The sequence below is a fragment of the Conger conger genome, chromosome 7 (genome assembly GCF_963514075.1).
Source record: "Conger conger chromosome 7, fConCon1.1, whole genome shotgun sequence".
NCBI classification, from domain to species: domain Eukaryota; kingdom Metazoa; phylum Chordata; class Actinopteri; order Anguilliformes; family Congridae; genus Conger; species Conger conger.
The window spans coordinates 51435769-51452734 of record NC_083766.1 but is presented as its reverse complement, the minus strand read 5'-3'; the positions used below and the strand labels follow the sequence as shown (position 1 = coordinate 51452734).

Sequence of the window (16966 nt, the reverse complement as noted above, 5' to 3'; positions counted from 1 at the left end):
GTGGCTCCAGCAGGGTTGCGCGTGCAGAAGTTCAGTCAGATCTAGTGTTCTGTGTAGCCAGGTAATATATAAAGCACAAGACACACATGTTTCCACAAAGTTTAGTTAACTGTTTCCTGTATGTATTTCCATTTACTGAAAAAAAAATGTGTCATGAATCAATTGAGAGAGTAGCCACTGCATTCGTACAGAACATGACAAAAGCACAGGCACAAATATAATCCAAACCCACATTCTTTTATAAAATGTTTTGTTGTTCTCTATTACAATAAAATACTTTTTTTCAGCATCCAACAAAATAGTCTTTACAAACTCTTGTCCAAAAGTCCTTCTTGAAAATTAAAATGAAAGAATGAACTTGTAGACAAAAAAGCATATTCTGTAATAAGACTGTTTAAAATATGGCTGTGAGGAGTCTTTTACTTTAGTCTTTCAACCAACAAGTTTAAACATTAGCATATCAGCTTCATGAATATGATGAAATCTGCAGCATACACAGAAAAAAAAACATTGAAAGAGTGAAATTGAAAAAGTAATTGTAAATGAAACAGTAAAATATGTCAAAGCTCTATACAGAAATGTACAATCCTACATTATTTCAAATCACTGTTGCATGTGGTACACATTTCAATGTCATATAAAGCCATATTTTAACAAAGCGCATGCCAGAAGTTTCACATTAAAAATCATAATACATTCATGGCTGCTTCTTTTATGACAATTGCTAATTTCCTGTATTGATTCCAACATCAACTATTTTTTTTGGCTAAATGGTCAGGTTTTTGTGTGCTTTTACACAGTATTCAGCAAGCAAATAGTTTTGTTATAAATTATTGTCTCTAGTGGTTATATCTCAACCAATGGCTGTGTTTTCTTGTTAGCAGATTTTTAAGCTCAAGAGAACATGTACATTGTATGTGGCCTGAGGAGTGGTTGGTAATGATTGTACTGACACGATTACATCACAAAAGAGTAAACATTAAAACTATTATATTACCTGGTCAATACTAGAGTCGCTATTTATGGACTGCCCCAAAACTGGGTAAAACTAAGAGCCAAATTTTCCATTTTTATAAGATGAGATAAGTATCTCAGCAACCAGTTTACTCCCATTTCAAAATGTGAAGCAATTCTTCCATAAACTCTGAAAAGATACATTTATTCACACACTATAATCTATTCTCTTATTAAATCCTCACTTAATAAATTCTGATTGTCAGAACAAGAAATACAGCAAGTTGGTTTTTTTTAAATATCAAATTGGATAATAAATTAAAAGTGCTATTAATACCCCGGAATTAAATAACATCTCTGAGTGAAGTGTACACACTACCTGGATGAAATGAATATTTCACGGAAATTATGAAACACAGATGTTGCATTGCGAGAAAGCCATTCTAGTGCTTTGGTGTTATTATGAGAGCCTGAACATGCAGACTGGTGTGAAAATAAAAATGTACAGTATATACACTCAGTACGGGAGGAAATGCTTTGGAATATGCATTCATATACACAATGAATTTACAGACATTAACTATCAGTAATGTTGATATGGCAAAGCATGTGCTTTAAATACATGCTTAATCAAGTAGCATAATTAAGGTTAACATTTTTCATTAAAGGGCACCTGGATTGGGTCTCTGAATGACACAAACCAAGTATAGCTGGATAAACACATCTGCAAGGGCTGCATATCCAGCAATGTTTTTTTGCTAGAATTCACACATTCCCCAGGTATTATTTTGAAAACAAAAAAGCATTTTGTCAGAATTTGAAAACAAATTTTAGGTTCTAACTGGAAATACACATGTACTACATGAGGATAGTAAAACAGAATACAGATCTTTCAGAGAATAACTCTGTATGCCTTTTAGTCACTTCATATTAATGATTATATGGATGATGGGTACCTCTAGGTAGTTTGGCAATTTCAGCATCCCGTAATGTTAAACCAATTCAACTTTGTCTTGTGCCTTAATAAAAACAGACTTCCACAAACTAACTTTGTACAGTCAAATATCTTTGAAAATCTGTGTGTTCACATAAAAGGTAATCTCCTCACATCTATGTAATTATCATGTAAAATCTTTTAAATATCACATACCCATCAACCAACACTCATGGTAAATAATCTACATGCATTTACAATGACTCCACATAAAAATTCAATTCAAGGCCGAACCAAGATTAAGGTAACAATACAACACCAAGCATGGCTTTTTTGTATTATTTTGTTACAACTGCCTGTAACATCAAAGCCTTGTTGCATCATACTGTATACACAAGAATTTATGCACACTCTGAAATTATATTTTGAATACAGCTATAGTTCCCAATTAATTAAAAATAAATTTCAACTCAACAGCTTCAGTTTAAGCTATTTGTTCACACTAGTGCCAAAAGCAGACGTCTGTGACTATTCCTGGCTTTTTGGTTTAAGTTTCTGGCTTAGCATCCATATCTTGGATGAGACGGCATCTTAAAGTTATGCAAAAAAAAAAAAAAAAAAAGGAAAAATTAAATAAATGCAACATTTGTAAGAGATGGTACAAGCTAGTTGTGTCAGGTAAATACACACTCATTCCTTCCATTGAACACGTCTGGTCCTTGATGTGTCTTTTGCAGCCATTTTCTGACTCGCTGGCTTGACTGACCCAGGTGCATTGTGGGTTAGCTCAGAGACGCTGCCTGCAGCATAGAGTTCTGCTCAGTGCAGACTCTTTTCAGTGGTGGGGCTCCGGAACTTTCATCTTCCTCCTGCAAATGTAATGACATTACTCCTCAGTCTATGGTATCTTTTATACACTGCAGCTGCGCAAATTAAGTAATATATAGAGCAGAGCCTCACAAACTTTCGGACCCCTTAACCAACTTAATGGGCAAATATCCATTCCCCGTCATATGTCAAAACAACCGTGTGTACACTGTAACTAGCACAGGACATAGGGATGTAAATACTAGGATGTGCAGAGATGACTCGGTCAGAAAAACTATGTGTATTTGTGCCTGTATTTGGATAGATGACTAAATGAGAGAAGAGTTACAGTTTTCCAGCCTAGAGTACATTGTCATTGCAGTTGTTGTGCTTTCAAAAACAACAAAACACTAACTTTACAGTTGCTAAACCCTGTCAATTTCATTTTTGGTAGCAATCAAATACGCAAGGACAGATCAGTGATTTATCTTTTCCCAGTGATCTCTTAGCTCTCTTTTTGGTTGTGTGCCTTAATGTATACCCCATAGCCTACGGACCTACATACAGTTATAAATCAAGGCATGCATTTCCGGTTTCAATTGGAAAATATGGCTTGATTGCAGTTAATGCTCACATTTTTGTGCAAATCAAAAGCTCTTTTCTGTAGCAACATGGGAATTCCATGACTTACCTGCAAATGAAAAAAGAGAAAACATTCTGTCTATCATTGGTAAACATCGAGAATAAGAAAAATACCTGCATACAACACATTATCTGTGCATTTCTGAAGAGGGCATTCAGGTTTAGATACGCTCCTAGTAAATGTAGCAGTGTATAGATATAGGAGTCTGGCCAACAAGGCCAGTTGTACTTCTGGTTTTCTTTACTATCCAATAGAATAACAGATAAATGAATGCTACTGATTGGTAGATAGGGAGAATTAAAGTACTACTGGCCTTGAATGTCAGATATAAATATGACCACTATTAGGTCTAATTTGATTGTTCCATGTGTTTGTATGAAAAGCGTATAATAAGCAGTACTTCTTTTCTCCCATCCCCTATATTGGCCCACCGTTACGGTCCTAACCAACAGTTTTGGATGGGTGGGGAATGGATACAGAAGATAACAACAAAGTAAGCTGGTATAGTCATCAAAGGTAGTGTAGGGGGTACAGTGAACACTTGACACAAAAGATTATGTGACCTGTAGGGAGTCTGGGTATTTCACCTGGGCAGAGAGGGGCAGCAGGTCCTCTTTGATCAGTGTTGGCGGCTCATCCGCGACCTCACATGTCTGCAGTGTCGGCTCTGGACACAAGTGAAAACACACACCAACCAGTCACGTCCATACCATTTGTCTACCATTTGTCATGGCAAGCAGGTGAGACAAAAGTCTCAAAAGGCAATTAAAAATATCAGTGTACTAAATTCTGTGTTACAAAACCCAACCTGGTGAATTGAAAGCCAAGGTGTAGTATTAAATTATAATGGACCATATTTAATTCTTCATTTTTAAGCTTCACACCATTCACAAAGAAATTGTTCCACATTTTTAATGATAAAAAAAAATGCATTCCAGGTGTATATATTGAATATTACCAAATATTACTACATTGTTATAGTACTAGACCACAAAACAACCTTCAAATACATTAAAGACAGAATACTAACAAGAAGATGTTTGAATAGTGTATTTTTCATCCTGCTATCACAATGAAATAGGAAGGGTTACCTTTTGACCTCCTATGGACCCTACTTGTGTGGTCCATCTGACAACAGAGTACTTGCCAAAGACCAGGAGTCCATGCAGGTGAGCCTACAGTGTGTGTGTGTGTGTGTGTGTGTGTGTGTGTGCCCCACTGGTTTCTCACCCTCCATAGTCTCCTGGCCCAGCGTAGGGGGTTGGGAGTCGTCGGTGCGGAAGTCACAGGTGTGGGCAGGGCTAACCGGCTCGCTGGGTTGCGGGCTGGAGTTACTGCTGCTATCCACTTTCGGATGGTACATGTCTGACAGGGAACTTTGGTTGCTGTTCTCATCTGCACACAAGACAAGGCCTTAAGTGACGCTGGGGGTGTGGAGGGAGGCGCACAGAACATACCACAAAAAAAAAGAAGTAATATGTGCAGCACTGGGACACTATCCTTGTGAGTCCTGGGTCCTGGGAGTCGCAGACACAGGCCAGACTATAGGGGTGTTCAAGTCCCAGAGGTGGAAAGCCCAGGGGTCAAAAGCCCAGAAAGTAAAAGTCCTGCCCTGTTTTTCTTCCACCCATGATCTCAGCCAGCTGATTTCACCAATTTGTTCTACCTCTAGGCTGAAGAATTGTGCTAATTAGCAAACCCAGGAGATTGGAACAAAATACATAGGAGGACATTTACATTCTGAACCTGGATTTTCAACTTCTGTCGAGCCCAGACTTTATGCAGTGCTAGATACTGCTCATTGTGGATTGTAGATAAATGATGAGCTTAGGTGGTCGAATGGCCAAATCGTATCATTATATATTCATGTATTCCTAAGTGCTCTTAGACTATCAACATGCTGGCTCACCCTGGAAGTCAAGGAGAACTGAGCGGGCATCTTCTGAGGCTGCGTCTGTAGAAAAACCTTTCCTCTCTCTTGCCGATCCAGCACCTACCTTGTTCTTCTCTTTCTGTAGGACAGTAATACAGAGAAGTGTACTGTTGGTCACTATAGTGACCGTATTTTTACTTCCTCTTTATAGGAGTGAACTCTTACTTAAAGGTCTCATATTGTAGAAAATGAAATGTCCCTTGCTATGTGGATTATAAAGGAGTTGAAGGTGCTATAGAAATACTGTTAAAGTATCAAAACGCACAGTCCCCAAATAAATCCACACAATGTGCATTTAAACAATTGGTTCAGTTTGTTGGAGCTAGCCAGCCAATCAGAACAGAGTTCATTGATATCAAAAGCTCATAAGAAGCACGGGAGAATTGACATGTAAAACTGGATATAGATACTTAAAATCACACAAACATCTTCTTATGGATATCAGAACCTAAAATAAAACACTGGAAATGTGTACAATTTGGGACCTTCAAGTACAATTACTTTAAAAAGTCATGCATGGTAAAAAAAAAAAACCCCAAAAAAACAAACAAAACAAAACATTAGCAATATGGTCAAATAATACAGGTGAATTGTACAACGCCCTCCATAATGTTGGGACAAATACCCATTATGTCTTGATTTGCCACAATTTTATAAAAGCCTATTTTTAAACATTTGGGTTTCACCATGTAGACATTACAGTGGTGTTTATAAATAGCCCTCCCATTTCAGGGCACCATAATGTTTTGAACACATGGCTTCACAGGTGTTTGTAATGGCTCAGGTGTGTTTAATTGCCTCCATTAATTGCAGGTATAAGAGAGCTCTCAGCACCTAATCTTTCAGTCACCTTTGGAAACTATTATTGCTGTTTATCAACATGAAAACCAAAGTTGTGCCACTGAAAAGAAGCCATTATGAGAAACAAGAAAAAAACTCTTAGAGACACAAGCCAAACCTCCAACAAAATCAACTATGTTTGGAACATAGTTGAGAAGAAAGAGAGCACTGGTGAGGTTACTAATCGCAAAGGTAGGCCAAGGAAGACCGAAATACAGAGGCTACACTGCAAGATGCAAACCACTGGTTAGCTGCAAAAACAGGATGGCCAGGTTACAGAAGATGAACTTATATCAGTGATGGCAAGAGCAAAGTATGGAGAAGAGAACTGAAGAACTTCCCAAGATCCAAAGCATACCACCTTATCTGTGAAACACATTTGTGGGGGTGTTATGGCCTGGGCTTGTATGGCTGCCGAAGGTACTAGCACTCTTCATTGATAATATAACTGCTGAAGGTAATAGCAAAATGAATTCTGAAGTTTATGGACACATCCTATCTGCTCAAGTTCAAGCGAATGCCTGAAAACTCGGCCAACGGTTCATTGTACAGCAAGACAAACATCCCAAAATTTCTGCTAAAGCAACAAAGGAGTTTTTCAAAGCTAAAAATTGGTCAATTCTTGAGTGGCCAAGTGAAACAACCAATCTGAACCCAACTGAGCATGCTTTTCCTATGCTGAAGGGCCTAGCCCCTGAACCAAGCATGAGCTAAAAATGGCTGCAATACGGGCCTGGCAGAGCATCACCAGAAAAGACAACCAGCAAATGGTGATGTCCATGAATCACAGACTTCAAGCAATCATTGCATGCCAAAGATATGCAACTGAATACAAAACATGGCTACTTCATTTACATAACATTGCTGTGTCCCAAACATTATGGTGCACTGAAATGGGGGCTATGTATGAACACTGCTGTAATTTCTACATGGTAAACCCAAATTGTATAAAAATGCCATTGATTCAAGTCTGACAATGTGTACAAAAATCGTTGAGTACAGATGGGTCTTTGTCAAACATCAGAGAGGGTGCCGTACCTATAGATTAATGTCTGAGTACCCACTAAAACCGAGCTATAAATTCACAGCAAAAAATGTTGAACTGTTAATAACTATGATTACACCATCTCTGAGACTGAGATATTATATGTACAACAGGCGACTGAGTGTATATAGTTATTGTATTAGTCCTGAAAATCTTTTACAAAAAGTCTTTGATGAGTCATACCTCCTTGGTGTCCACCACAGGTACCCATTTAAATATCCGCAAAGAGGTATCCCCAACAGTCACCCATTTCTTCTCCCTGGTAAAAGTTTTTTTAAAGCAACGTTAATTATTATTTATCCAACTGGAGACATCTGCTTCCTTCCATTTGTGTCATAACTGACCCATGCAAAAGCAAACAGGCATAACCACTGTATAATAATATAGCAGCTCATAATTATTTGAAAATCAATTACAATATGTTAACAATAACAACTATGCTCAAAATTTTACTCAGTTATTTTAGTAAGCTTAAATAATTCCAGTTATTTTCTACATGCTACGTACAGCAATAATAACAGAGTATTTAATCAAAGATGTCATGAGTCCAGATAGGCAACTCCTGTGTGTTCTTAGGATAAAATCAAGACAGGTAGGTAGGTGAGTTATAACAAACAATATGTATGCCTGTAAGGATTAATGGGAGCACGCCAGTCCGGAATAAATTATCAAATTTCCTTATCGTTACATCTCAGCCCTTGCTATGCCCTTGGGCTAAGTAGAACTATGAAGCTAGACTGTGCTAGCTACCTGGGTAACCACTGTAGCTAGCTAGCTAGCAAGCTAGCCGGCTGCCTTGGCCTCTCGTCATTGACACTGAAACTTAAACTTAGATTCCCTGGGGAATTCACAAATGCAGTTTTGTTTATTATTTCTAAATGCAAAAGGTAATGCATTTTAGGTACTTAATCGCTGCAAGGCCACGTAACCGAAATGTTTCCTTTTCTTGACAGAGCCTGCGCTAATCTCCTGTGATAAATTCAACACATATAGCTGTCTGTCAAATCAGTTGCTCACACCCTTGCTTTGCGTCATCCACACAATCAGCCTTTCAAAATTCCCCCTTCGGTCCCGCCTCCCGTCCATAAGCTACTTGTCTCTACGGAGACGCTTTTACGCTTAGCAGCATTGGCTATGCTCTCTGTCACTCAGCTGTCATTCAGTCCCCGAAACCGCACCTCCTCCTTGTCGCCGAAGTTTCTGTTTCGGGAATGTTTAAAGATCTTTCTCTCACACAATGAAAATCCAAATGGTTATTTTCACTTACCATCTACGGACCCTTTCAATGGCCGCCATCACTTTCTTCATGTCATCTTTAGCGCGGCTCCGGGTCTCGGCTCGAACTGAGCGTCCAGACATTTTTTAGATTGGTAGCTATTAGTTTTATTTTGCCCCTCCAGCCACTCCGACCGAATCGGTCTCGCTATCCGGTTTCTTAACCTCGCGAGAGTACACCACCCACTCACTTGTCCCTCTGACAAAACGCCCTCCCCATCTTTCCACGTGGTTACATCTTGTCAAATTACCAATTAAAATTTCATAATGTACGTCATTATATAGATCTGTTTTAACTGTGTTATGTAACGTGTCGTGTTGTCATGTCATTCGAAACCATATATACATTCGGATACGTTCGCAATTATAATTTAACGCATCGAGAATGAAGCTTGCTCCACTGGACAAATAATTTGTAATAAAATTATGTCTAGTCATCTTTGCTTACTTGTTACAACGCCCCATGGCATCAGGGTAACACTTGGACTGTGCACATCTCTGCACCCATTTCTTATAAATGCAGCAATTTATGCGTTGGATACCACAATCACTCCAGCCAGAAAATGCAACGCAATGATCAGTTTAGCTGGTCTGCTCTGCACAGTAGCTATTCCCGAACAGATGCCCATGAGCAAGCAGGGAATATTGAGCTCTTCTTGCATCTGCTCTACACATGCAAGTCATCCATTTTAGATCAGAACAAATACTCATGGTTCTTTATAATTACGGCACACATATCACTTAGCCCGTAAAATAAGATATATTATGAATGCTGCTGATCTGACCTTCACACATTTATATTATTTCTGTGTAATCGTGTATGCTAAAATGTAAAACAGCTTGTATTTTCCAGTTAATTAGAGGTACATCAGAAATATGCATTGTATCATAGTTACCACGCTCTATTCAAATGTCCACAAAGTGTAGGCTGAAGACAGCATGTTACAGCTAAGGTGTCAATTTGGTAGCAACCCGGATAAACATCAACAGTCTAGGTTAGAACCTTTGATATAGTGGGAACATCAAGGAAATTCAAGAGAAAATATGCTGAAATGTGACATGAAATTTGGACATCGGCTGCATTAATGGGAGATGAAGGCAGCGAAATACGTTTTTAAAAGAAACAAATCAATGCAAAACTATTATAAACACATTTGGATTTATTTATTTTTTTAAAACCAGCAACCATATACCATTTATTTCAAACAGAGGCTGAAAGCTCAAGTCCCTTGAGTGCAGGCAGCGAGCACACAGACTCAGTTTTTCGACGTGGCGCAGACATTGTCCAATGCACTCTGGGCCTCCTGGATCTGGGCCTCTAATCTCTGGCGCATGCCCTCGTTGGTGGCCTTCTTTAGCATGGCCTGCATGTCCTGGATGGCGGCGCGGTACCCGGGCGTGTTGTGGAAGACGCGGATGGCGCGGTCCCCGCTGCACACCAGGAAGCGGCTGTTGACGTCGAAGCGCAGGTCCGTGATCTCCTCGCTGTGCACGGCGGGGAAGTCCTCCTCCAGGGCCCCGGTGGCCGTGCTATACATGGCCACCCCGCAGCCGTTGGAAATGGCTGCCACCCGGGCGTCCGGCGACAGGGCGATGCGGCTGCCCTCCGACGCCTGGCAGGGCGCCGTGCGCAGCAGGTACGGGTCCTGCTGCTTCTTGTACTCCACGTCCGTGTCCCACAGCTTCCACGTCCCGTCTTTGGACACGGTCACCATTCTGAGGAGTCACAGGAGGAGTTTAACACAAGGGGCCGACAGTTCAACCCGCGTGGTACAGCTACACATACATTTTCTACCTTGTTTGTTACTTCTTACCAAGTAGTGGCAATTTAAGTAAACAGAATTTTTTTTTTTTTTTTACTAGGGCTGAGTATGTCCAATTGCATGCCGGCCTGTAGCGGTTGTGGTTAAGGTGCATGCCTGGGAACCGCAAGGTCGCTGGTTCAATCCCGGTGTAGCCACAATAAGATCTGCACTGCCGTTGAGCCCTTGAGCAAGGCCCTTAACCCTGCATTGCTCCAGGGGTGGATTGTCTCCTGCTTAGTCTAATCAACTGTACGTTGCTCTGGATAAGAGCGTCTGCCAAATGCCATTAATGTAATGTAATTTAATGAGTATGTCCAATTCCCACCCTAATTTGGAATGGTTAAGTGTCGGCATTCATGCACAAACCCCTCTGCTGGTTCAGGAGAGGGCAGATATCCGCAGTTCTCCTCCAAAACCCAAGGTGTCCCCGGCTGCTTCTCTTCACACTGCAGACTACAGCTAAGCTAGTGGAATCGGGCCTTAACACACAGTCCACAGGCACCTGATTGAGCAGTGGGGGTTTGCTGGACGGTGAAATACAGATCCCTGAGAGCGTGCAGCTCATCATTCACCACAGTGTGGTGCCTTAAAGGTCCCATATTCTGTATTTTCCAGCGTTATATTTTAGGTCCTGATGTCCATAAGAAGGCATTTGTGTGGTTTTATATTCCAAAAATGATCTCTATTCAGTTTTAGATGTCCATTCTCCAGTGCCTCTCATGAGCTTTACCAAGAACAGCCTGTTTTATTGACTGTGTCTTTAAGGCTCATTGACATCAATGAACCTCTGTTCTGATTGTCTAGCTCCAGCTAACTGAATGCAGTCTGTGCCTAGTGCTCGGTGGGCTGTACTGAAACAAACAAAATGGACATTTTCTTCATACAGATTGTGTGTAAATATTTGGGGACTGTGCATTTTGCTACTTTCACAGTGATTTTATAATAGAAATAGAAATAAAATGATATGATAATATTTTCTCAGTTTTTTTCTCAGTCTACTGCCATATTAAAATAAAAAAAATTAAAGTTTGTTTTTCGTCAATATTAATTCTGTCCCCTTCTTTTTTTTTAAAGCTGAACAATAACCTGTTGCTGTATCTTTTGCGGATAAGTAATCTCTATCACTACACATTACTGCAGGAACATCTCCATTTAGCCACAGGAGGGAGGTCACTGCACAATCTGTTCACTGCACACATGGACAAATTAGAATGTAATCTTGCAGGCCAATGCGCTCAGAAATGAAACACCGCCACGCTGAGTGCATCTTACCTGCGGGAGTCGTTGGAGAAGGAGAACGAGTGGACGCCGGCCGAATGGCCTTTGAGGTCGAAGGCACGCGCCACCTCCTTGAACTCGCCGCTCTTTCCGAAGCACACCTCCCACACCTTCACATCTGGAGTGAAGCCGCAGGAGGCTACAAACCTGATCAAAAAACACACGCACGTTATGGACAGCTACCAATTATTACTGACTTTTAAATGTACTAGTGTAGACCAGAAAAAAGGTCCTCAGGTGACACACTCCACACACAACATGGGACTGACCTTAGACACAAAAGGTTATTTTTTATACTAGTATAGACATTCACCCCCCCCCCCCCCGCCTTCACCTAAGAATCAGAATAATCACCGTCAGTGCTGAAACTACTGACTCAAGACAAGGCTAATCTACAAAGCAAGTGACATCACTTCTGCTGCTTCTCATCATTGAAGTTAATCTGCAGCTCCACAGATGGATGCTGTGCATCAAATGAACAGCAGGGGTCGCTAGTTCATAGTGAGTTGCTGAAATGCACAATGAGATCCTGGCCAACCGAAACCCACCCTGCCGTGGGCAAGACTAGCACCGATCGTGCACTACCCTGTGGGGCAACAGGCCACAGGCCGCACTGCAACAGGCCAGCTTTTGAAGCAGATCCTGGGGCTCATCCATGCACTAGAACTAGACCCGTGAACCCACGCACTGGCATTTCTGTGAAGTACTAGTCAGGCAGGGGGAAAGAACTGACCTTCCGCAAGGAGAGATGGCTGCATAGGAGTTGGTCATCTGATTGGTAGTTATGGAAGCTAGCACCTCCCCCTTCAGGTCCCAGATCAGAATGGTGGTGTCACTGGACGCAGTCATGATGAACTTGCCTATGATACATCATGGAAAGAGTGACCCTTCTTGCTCAACTTTCAATTGCGATTTCTGACCAGATATAATGTCATGCCTAACGTTAACTGTCAAGAAAAGAAAAAAAAATGGCTGTCAACAATTTTTTCAATGACATTTTTGCTGCATTTGTAATAAAGTGACTAAAACAATGAGCGACATCTAAGACATGTGACCTTAAGTCATATGGCCCGTGAGTCTGCCTACCCGTTTCTGCAATGCCAATGTTGATGACAATTCCTTTATGCCTCACTGGGAAGTCTTCAGGTGCAGCTTTGAAGCTGAAGGAACCGTCCTCTTTCTTGGTCATCTTGAACACTCGAATGGTCTCTGCATTGGCCAGCCAGGTGATGAAGGCTCTACAGCACAGATAGTATTTTCAAAGATACGTATGCAGACCTGAAGGGTGTTAACTTTTGCAAAACACACATTTAGGACCACAAAACACTGGATATCTTGTACTAGATAATTGGTGACATTTAACTTTCCTACAAACCTTTTATGAGATATGCATGGTCCACATGTCGATTTACACCATAAGATGAAATTTTATTGAACAGAATTAATTTCTTTATTTTATAGTGTTTCTAACAAAGGGCATTGTCACAAAACAGATTTCCTTAACTCCCAACCACGCAGAATAGGAGTTTTCTTTCTTATAAATGACAATAAAGAATGTTATTGGCTCAGTGTAAAAACACAATGATTATTGTTCATGGAGCCGGCCGTGCTGTAAAACATTTTATGTGAAATGAAGTCTAAGTATCTGGTCAGAAATAAAGTTGAGTGAGAAAAGCCTCCTTGCACCTGCAAGGAATTAGAACACCAGATGTGATACAGATTTGGGGTTTAACAGCAGTACCGTGAGTCGGGACTGAAGCGGACAAACGTGGCATGGTCCAGCTCCACATTGGCACGCAGGCAACGGTGGTCACGCTCCAAGAAGTCCTTGGTGCTCCAGATCCGGACCGTGCGGTCATCCGCACAGGATGCCAGATACTTCCCATTGCTGCTGAAGTCCAGGCAAGTCACATTGCCGCTGTGACTCTAGATGGGAATGTCAATCACAGAGAGCAGTCTTAGAAAACCAAGACTGATCCAGCAGGACTTTATAATCTTTATCTGCTTGTTGAACCGAACTGTGATAGTATTCCTTCCATAACTGCGTATTATTGACCTGCTAAGTCCAAAGATCATTCAACACCTTCACCACAACATAATTTAGATTGTAGATGCGTTTAACAAAGACGGCACAGCAAAATCAATGTGCAGTTATTTTTGGACCAGTTCTACAGGCACGGATTAAGCCTAGTCCTTGAGTAAAGTCTATTTTGAATTGAGTCTCCATACAAAAGCCAATTTAGTCCAGAACTAAGCTTAATCTGTGTCCGTGACACTTTTGGTAGCAGATAAAACAGCCAATCAGTTTAATGACATGTCTTTCTTACCTTTAGGGATGATGCAAGGAGTGGATGGGTGAACGTGTGTTGCTGTGTCTTCTCTTTGCGAGGACGCTGTTGCTGCTTCTGTTTCTTTGAAGGTGCTGCCTTGTCTCCATTCTGTTCTACTGCAGGCAGAAATTGGGGACAAATTCACATGTTTGGTTCAATTTGAACAGTTTGCGCACTAACTGCCTGATCCTTTATCCTCCGATTCATCATATTCCAGTTCTCCTAAGATATATTTGGCTGTCACTTTGTTTGTTTTAGCCTAGGTTGTCCTACGGTTTGTTCTATATTAATGTGAAAATATTTAAACAGTAAACATTGTCTGTTAAATGAAAACCTAATCATTCTGTTTAGTTTAAAGTGGGGTCTGTGTTTTTCTAGTTACCTCCATATTTTAGCAAGTAGACAATATACGAATTGACATATTTGGTAGGTAGATTGCTAGAACACAGGATAAAAAATGCCACGAGTGTGCCGATTCAATTTGCAGCCGTCAATTCTGATGCCGAATGTGAATTAATTCACCAGTGCACACTGACATGTGTTCAACGACACTGAATGTGCGCAACGACATGTACGTCAGCCACATTCTGAGGTTGGCTTGCTACTATCTACCATTAGCTTCATAGTGCAGAAAGCCATCTAGACCAAGGTACTAAAGTGGTTGCTAGCTTATTCCAATTAAAATAGAGCTTGTGCAAACTGCTGCTCTGGCTAGGATACACAAATTGCTAGCTAAACAAATGACTGAATAGCAATAACGAAATAGCCGGTAACACAATTATGCAACTGCTCAAGTTACTAATTTCCCAAAAATATTTTTTGGAATACTGTACCGAGCGTTAAGATTTATTCTTACCAGCAGTGTCTTCTTTCTGTTCAATTTTCTGACTTGTTTCTCCTTTCGGTTTGCCCACTGCGACGGCAACGAGCAGAATCAAGGCTCCTATCAATAATGAAATTGCGATCAGAGCTGCAAACTCCATCTTTAGCGAACTTCTGCCACGTTACCCTAATTTCAGAAGGAGCGCGATAAGCTTAGCCACTTGTACAGCAAGCTAGCTAGCTAGCTGGCACAGAGTTGTATTACTTGATTCTCACAGCAAGTGGTAGCCAACACGCTAATTTCTTTTTATGTACACGTAAGCCTATTTGAGCTGCAAGTGGATCACTGTTTACGTGTGATGTGTTTCTTATGCGAAACAACTTTTTGATTGAGCAACACAATTTAAATTACTCTGATCCACCGACCTAAATAGTTCTAGCTACCTTTTGGTTAGCAAGTTAGTTAGCTAACTGTTAGCAGAGTCCGCTTTGCGTTTCTATAACGTAAATCGATACGTTGTGGTTTGCACTTTGCAGCATGCCGTAAACTGTTTTGTACAGCGGTAACTTTTGCCTGCACTGCAAAAAAGGGAGGACTTGTGAAATGGTATTATGTATGCACATGTAAATACGTTGAAATAAAAGATGATTGTCCAAATGCCTTGAGTATACAGCCTAGCAAAAATAAGTAATTTCACTGTACTCTTCCCATACTCTTGGAGGGCACTGTAGTCTATGTTTGCGCCACTTCCAAATGCTATCTGGAAATGATAGGCTCCTCGTTTTATGTTTTCCCCTGGTTTTTATTTAACTATATCAAATCGTTACTTTTAATATTATCCAATGCATAGGTTATAGCACCACTAAACATTTTTAAATAGTTTGACAGCCCTGACATAGACCCGTGACATTTTAAACAGTTAAATTATTGGCGTTACATTCAAAACTGTGATAAAACTGTGTGTATAAGCAAATATCAAGTAGGACAAATTCCAACAATATACAAGATACCAACTTTTGCCATAAATATCATATGAGCAATCACAGAAATCACGTGTGTTAAGTTATGTAAAAATACCACCATGTACTTTTACTTTACTTGAAGAAAAAAAGTATACTCTATTTTGTCTGTGAAATAATCTGAGGATATGTGACCCTTTTGATAACAAAACGTATGCATATATTTCTCATTTTAATATGGAGAACAGTCTTCTAAAATTATATAAAATGAGATTATGCCGCCAAATCTTTGCTGTGGCATTCTGTTCTCAATTCCTAGGTGACGCAATAGGTTGAATTCTTCGGCGGATTTATCGCCAGGCTATATTTCAACAAACGGTGCGTGGCGCCATCTAGTGCAGCCTACGCCTTAATCCTTCACGGTCCCATGCTCTGTATTGCGCGTCATTCGCCAAACTTGCGAGGAGATCGTCTGGGCATTGAAACCATGCAACGTTTTCCCACTCAGCTAACATTAGTTCAAAGACTCTGGAATCTAATATGTAGATAACGTAGTGTAGATTATCTAAATTGCGTACTGACCAAAATAAAAATGTGTCATATGCATATTTTGCGTAAATAAAAATGACATTGAAAAAATCAGTATCTGTTATATAGTAGGCTTACCATGCACGTGTTATGAGCGGTTATGTCGCAAAAATTACGGTGGTAATTGTGCAATGTAATTCCATAGCTAAATAAAATGGCCTACCTGCATGCAGTACTATCTAGGCAAGTATGTGCACATCATAGCCTAGTCCTTATTTTTTCTCACACTTGTTTTTGATCATCCAGTGCAATAGGTTGTTGGTAGTTTGCACATGGGCCTGCGCTTCGATCGATTTCTGCTTATCCTTGTACCTTGAACTTGAATGGATTGCAGAAGGAGGCGAGTCAGCTAGGCTTGTATATAATGCAGATATAGACAAAAACTTTACCTTTATAGCTTTTGATGTCCCATTTTTACAGTTAAATAATTGGCTGGCGATCTGGCAACCTATAAGTTTGATGTTCTCATAAATATTGTATTTTCTCCACCAACCTTAAAACAATGTTAACCGAATATAAGATCTTATACTCAAAGCTATTAGCGAGTGAGAGTGGTATGTCAAAAATAAGAACTGATTGAAATTCATTTTAACTCTATAGTCTATTCACCGAAATAATTTTTCTCAGTCGATGAAAATGTAAGATTCACTGAACAGAATTTAACTCAACAATGGCATTATTTTGAATAGAGGATCTAATTTGTAGCGTATGAGCAACATTTGGGCGCAGTAATTGGATAGTTTTCCGGTAGA

At 40.3% G+C, this 16966-nt stretch overlaps 2 protein-coding genes across 3 annotated transcripts; both read right to left on the bottom strand.

Annotated features, from left to right (window-relative positions):
* Positions 1-218: 218 nt before the first annotated feature.
* Positions 219-8574, bottom strand: bcl7ba (BAF chromatin remodeling complex subunit BCL7B a). 2 transcript variants are annotated; one of them, XM_061248438.1, is made up of 7 exons: positions 8424-8574; positions 7340-7415; positions 5248-5350; positions 4569-4733; positions 3926-4005; positions 3330-3386; positions 219-2757 (listed from the first exon to the last, which is right to left on the bottom strand). In XM_061248438.1, the coding sequence occupies exons 1-7, from the start codon at positions 8513-8515 to the stop codon at positions 2671-2673; spliced, it is 660 nt and encodes a 219-aa protein (XP_061104422.1). In that variant the 5' UTR covers positions 8516-8574; the 3' UTR covers positions 219-2670. The 2 variants fall into 2 exon arrangements, with proteins under 2 accessions (XP_061104422.1, XP_061104423.1); XM_061248439.1 differs by lacking the exon at positions 3330-3386.
* A 997-nt stretch (positions 8575-9571) lies between these two features.
* tbl2 (transducin beta like 2) lies at positions 9572-15183 on the bottom strand. The gene is made up of 7 exons (XM_061249325.1): positions 14701-15183; positions 13842-13960; positions 13256-13440; positions 12601-12752; positions 12248-12374; positions 11509-11661; positions 9572-10147 (listed from the first exon to the last, which is right to left on the bottom strand). The coding sequence occupies exons 1-7, from the start codon at positions 14825-14827 to the stop codon at positions 9688-9690; spliced, it is 1323 nt and encodes a 440-aa protein (XP_061105309.1). The 5' UTR covers positions 14828-15183; the 3' UTR covers positions 9572-9687.
* Between the last annotated feature and the right edge of the window lie 1783 nt (positions 15184-16966).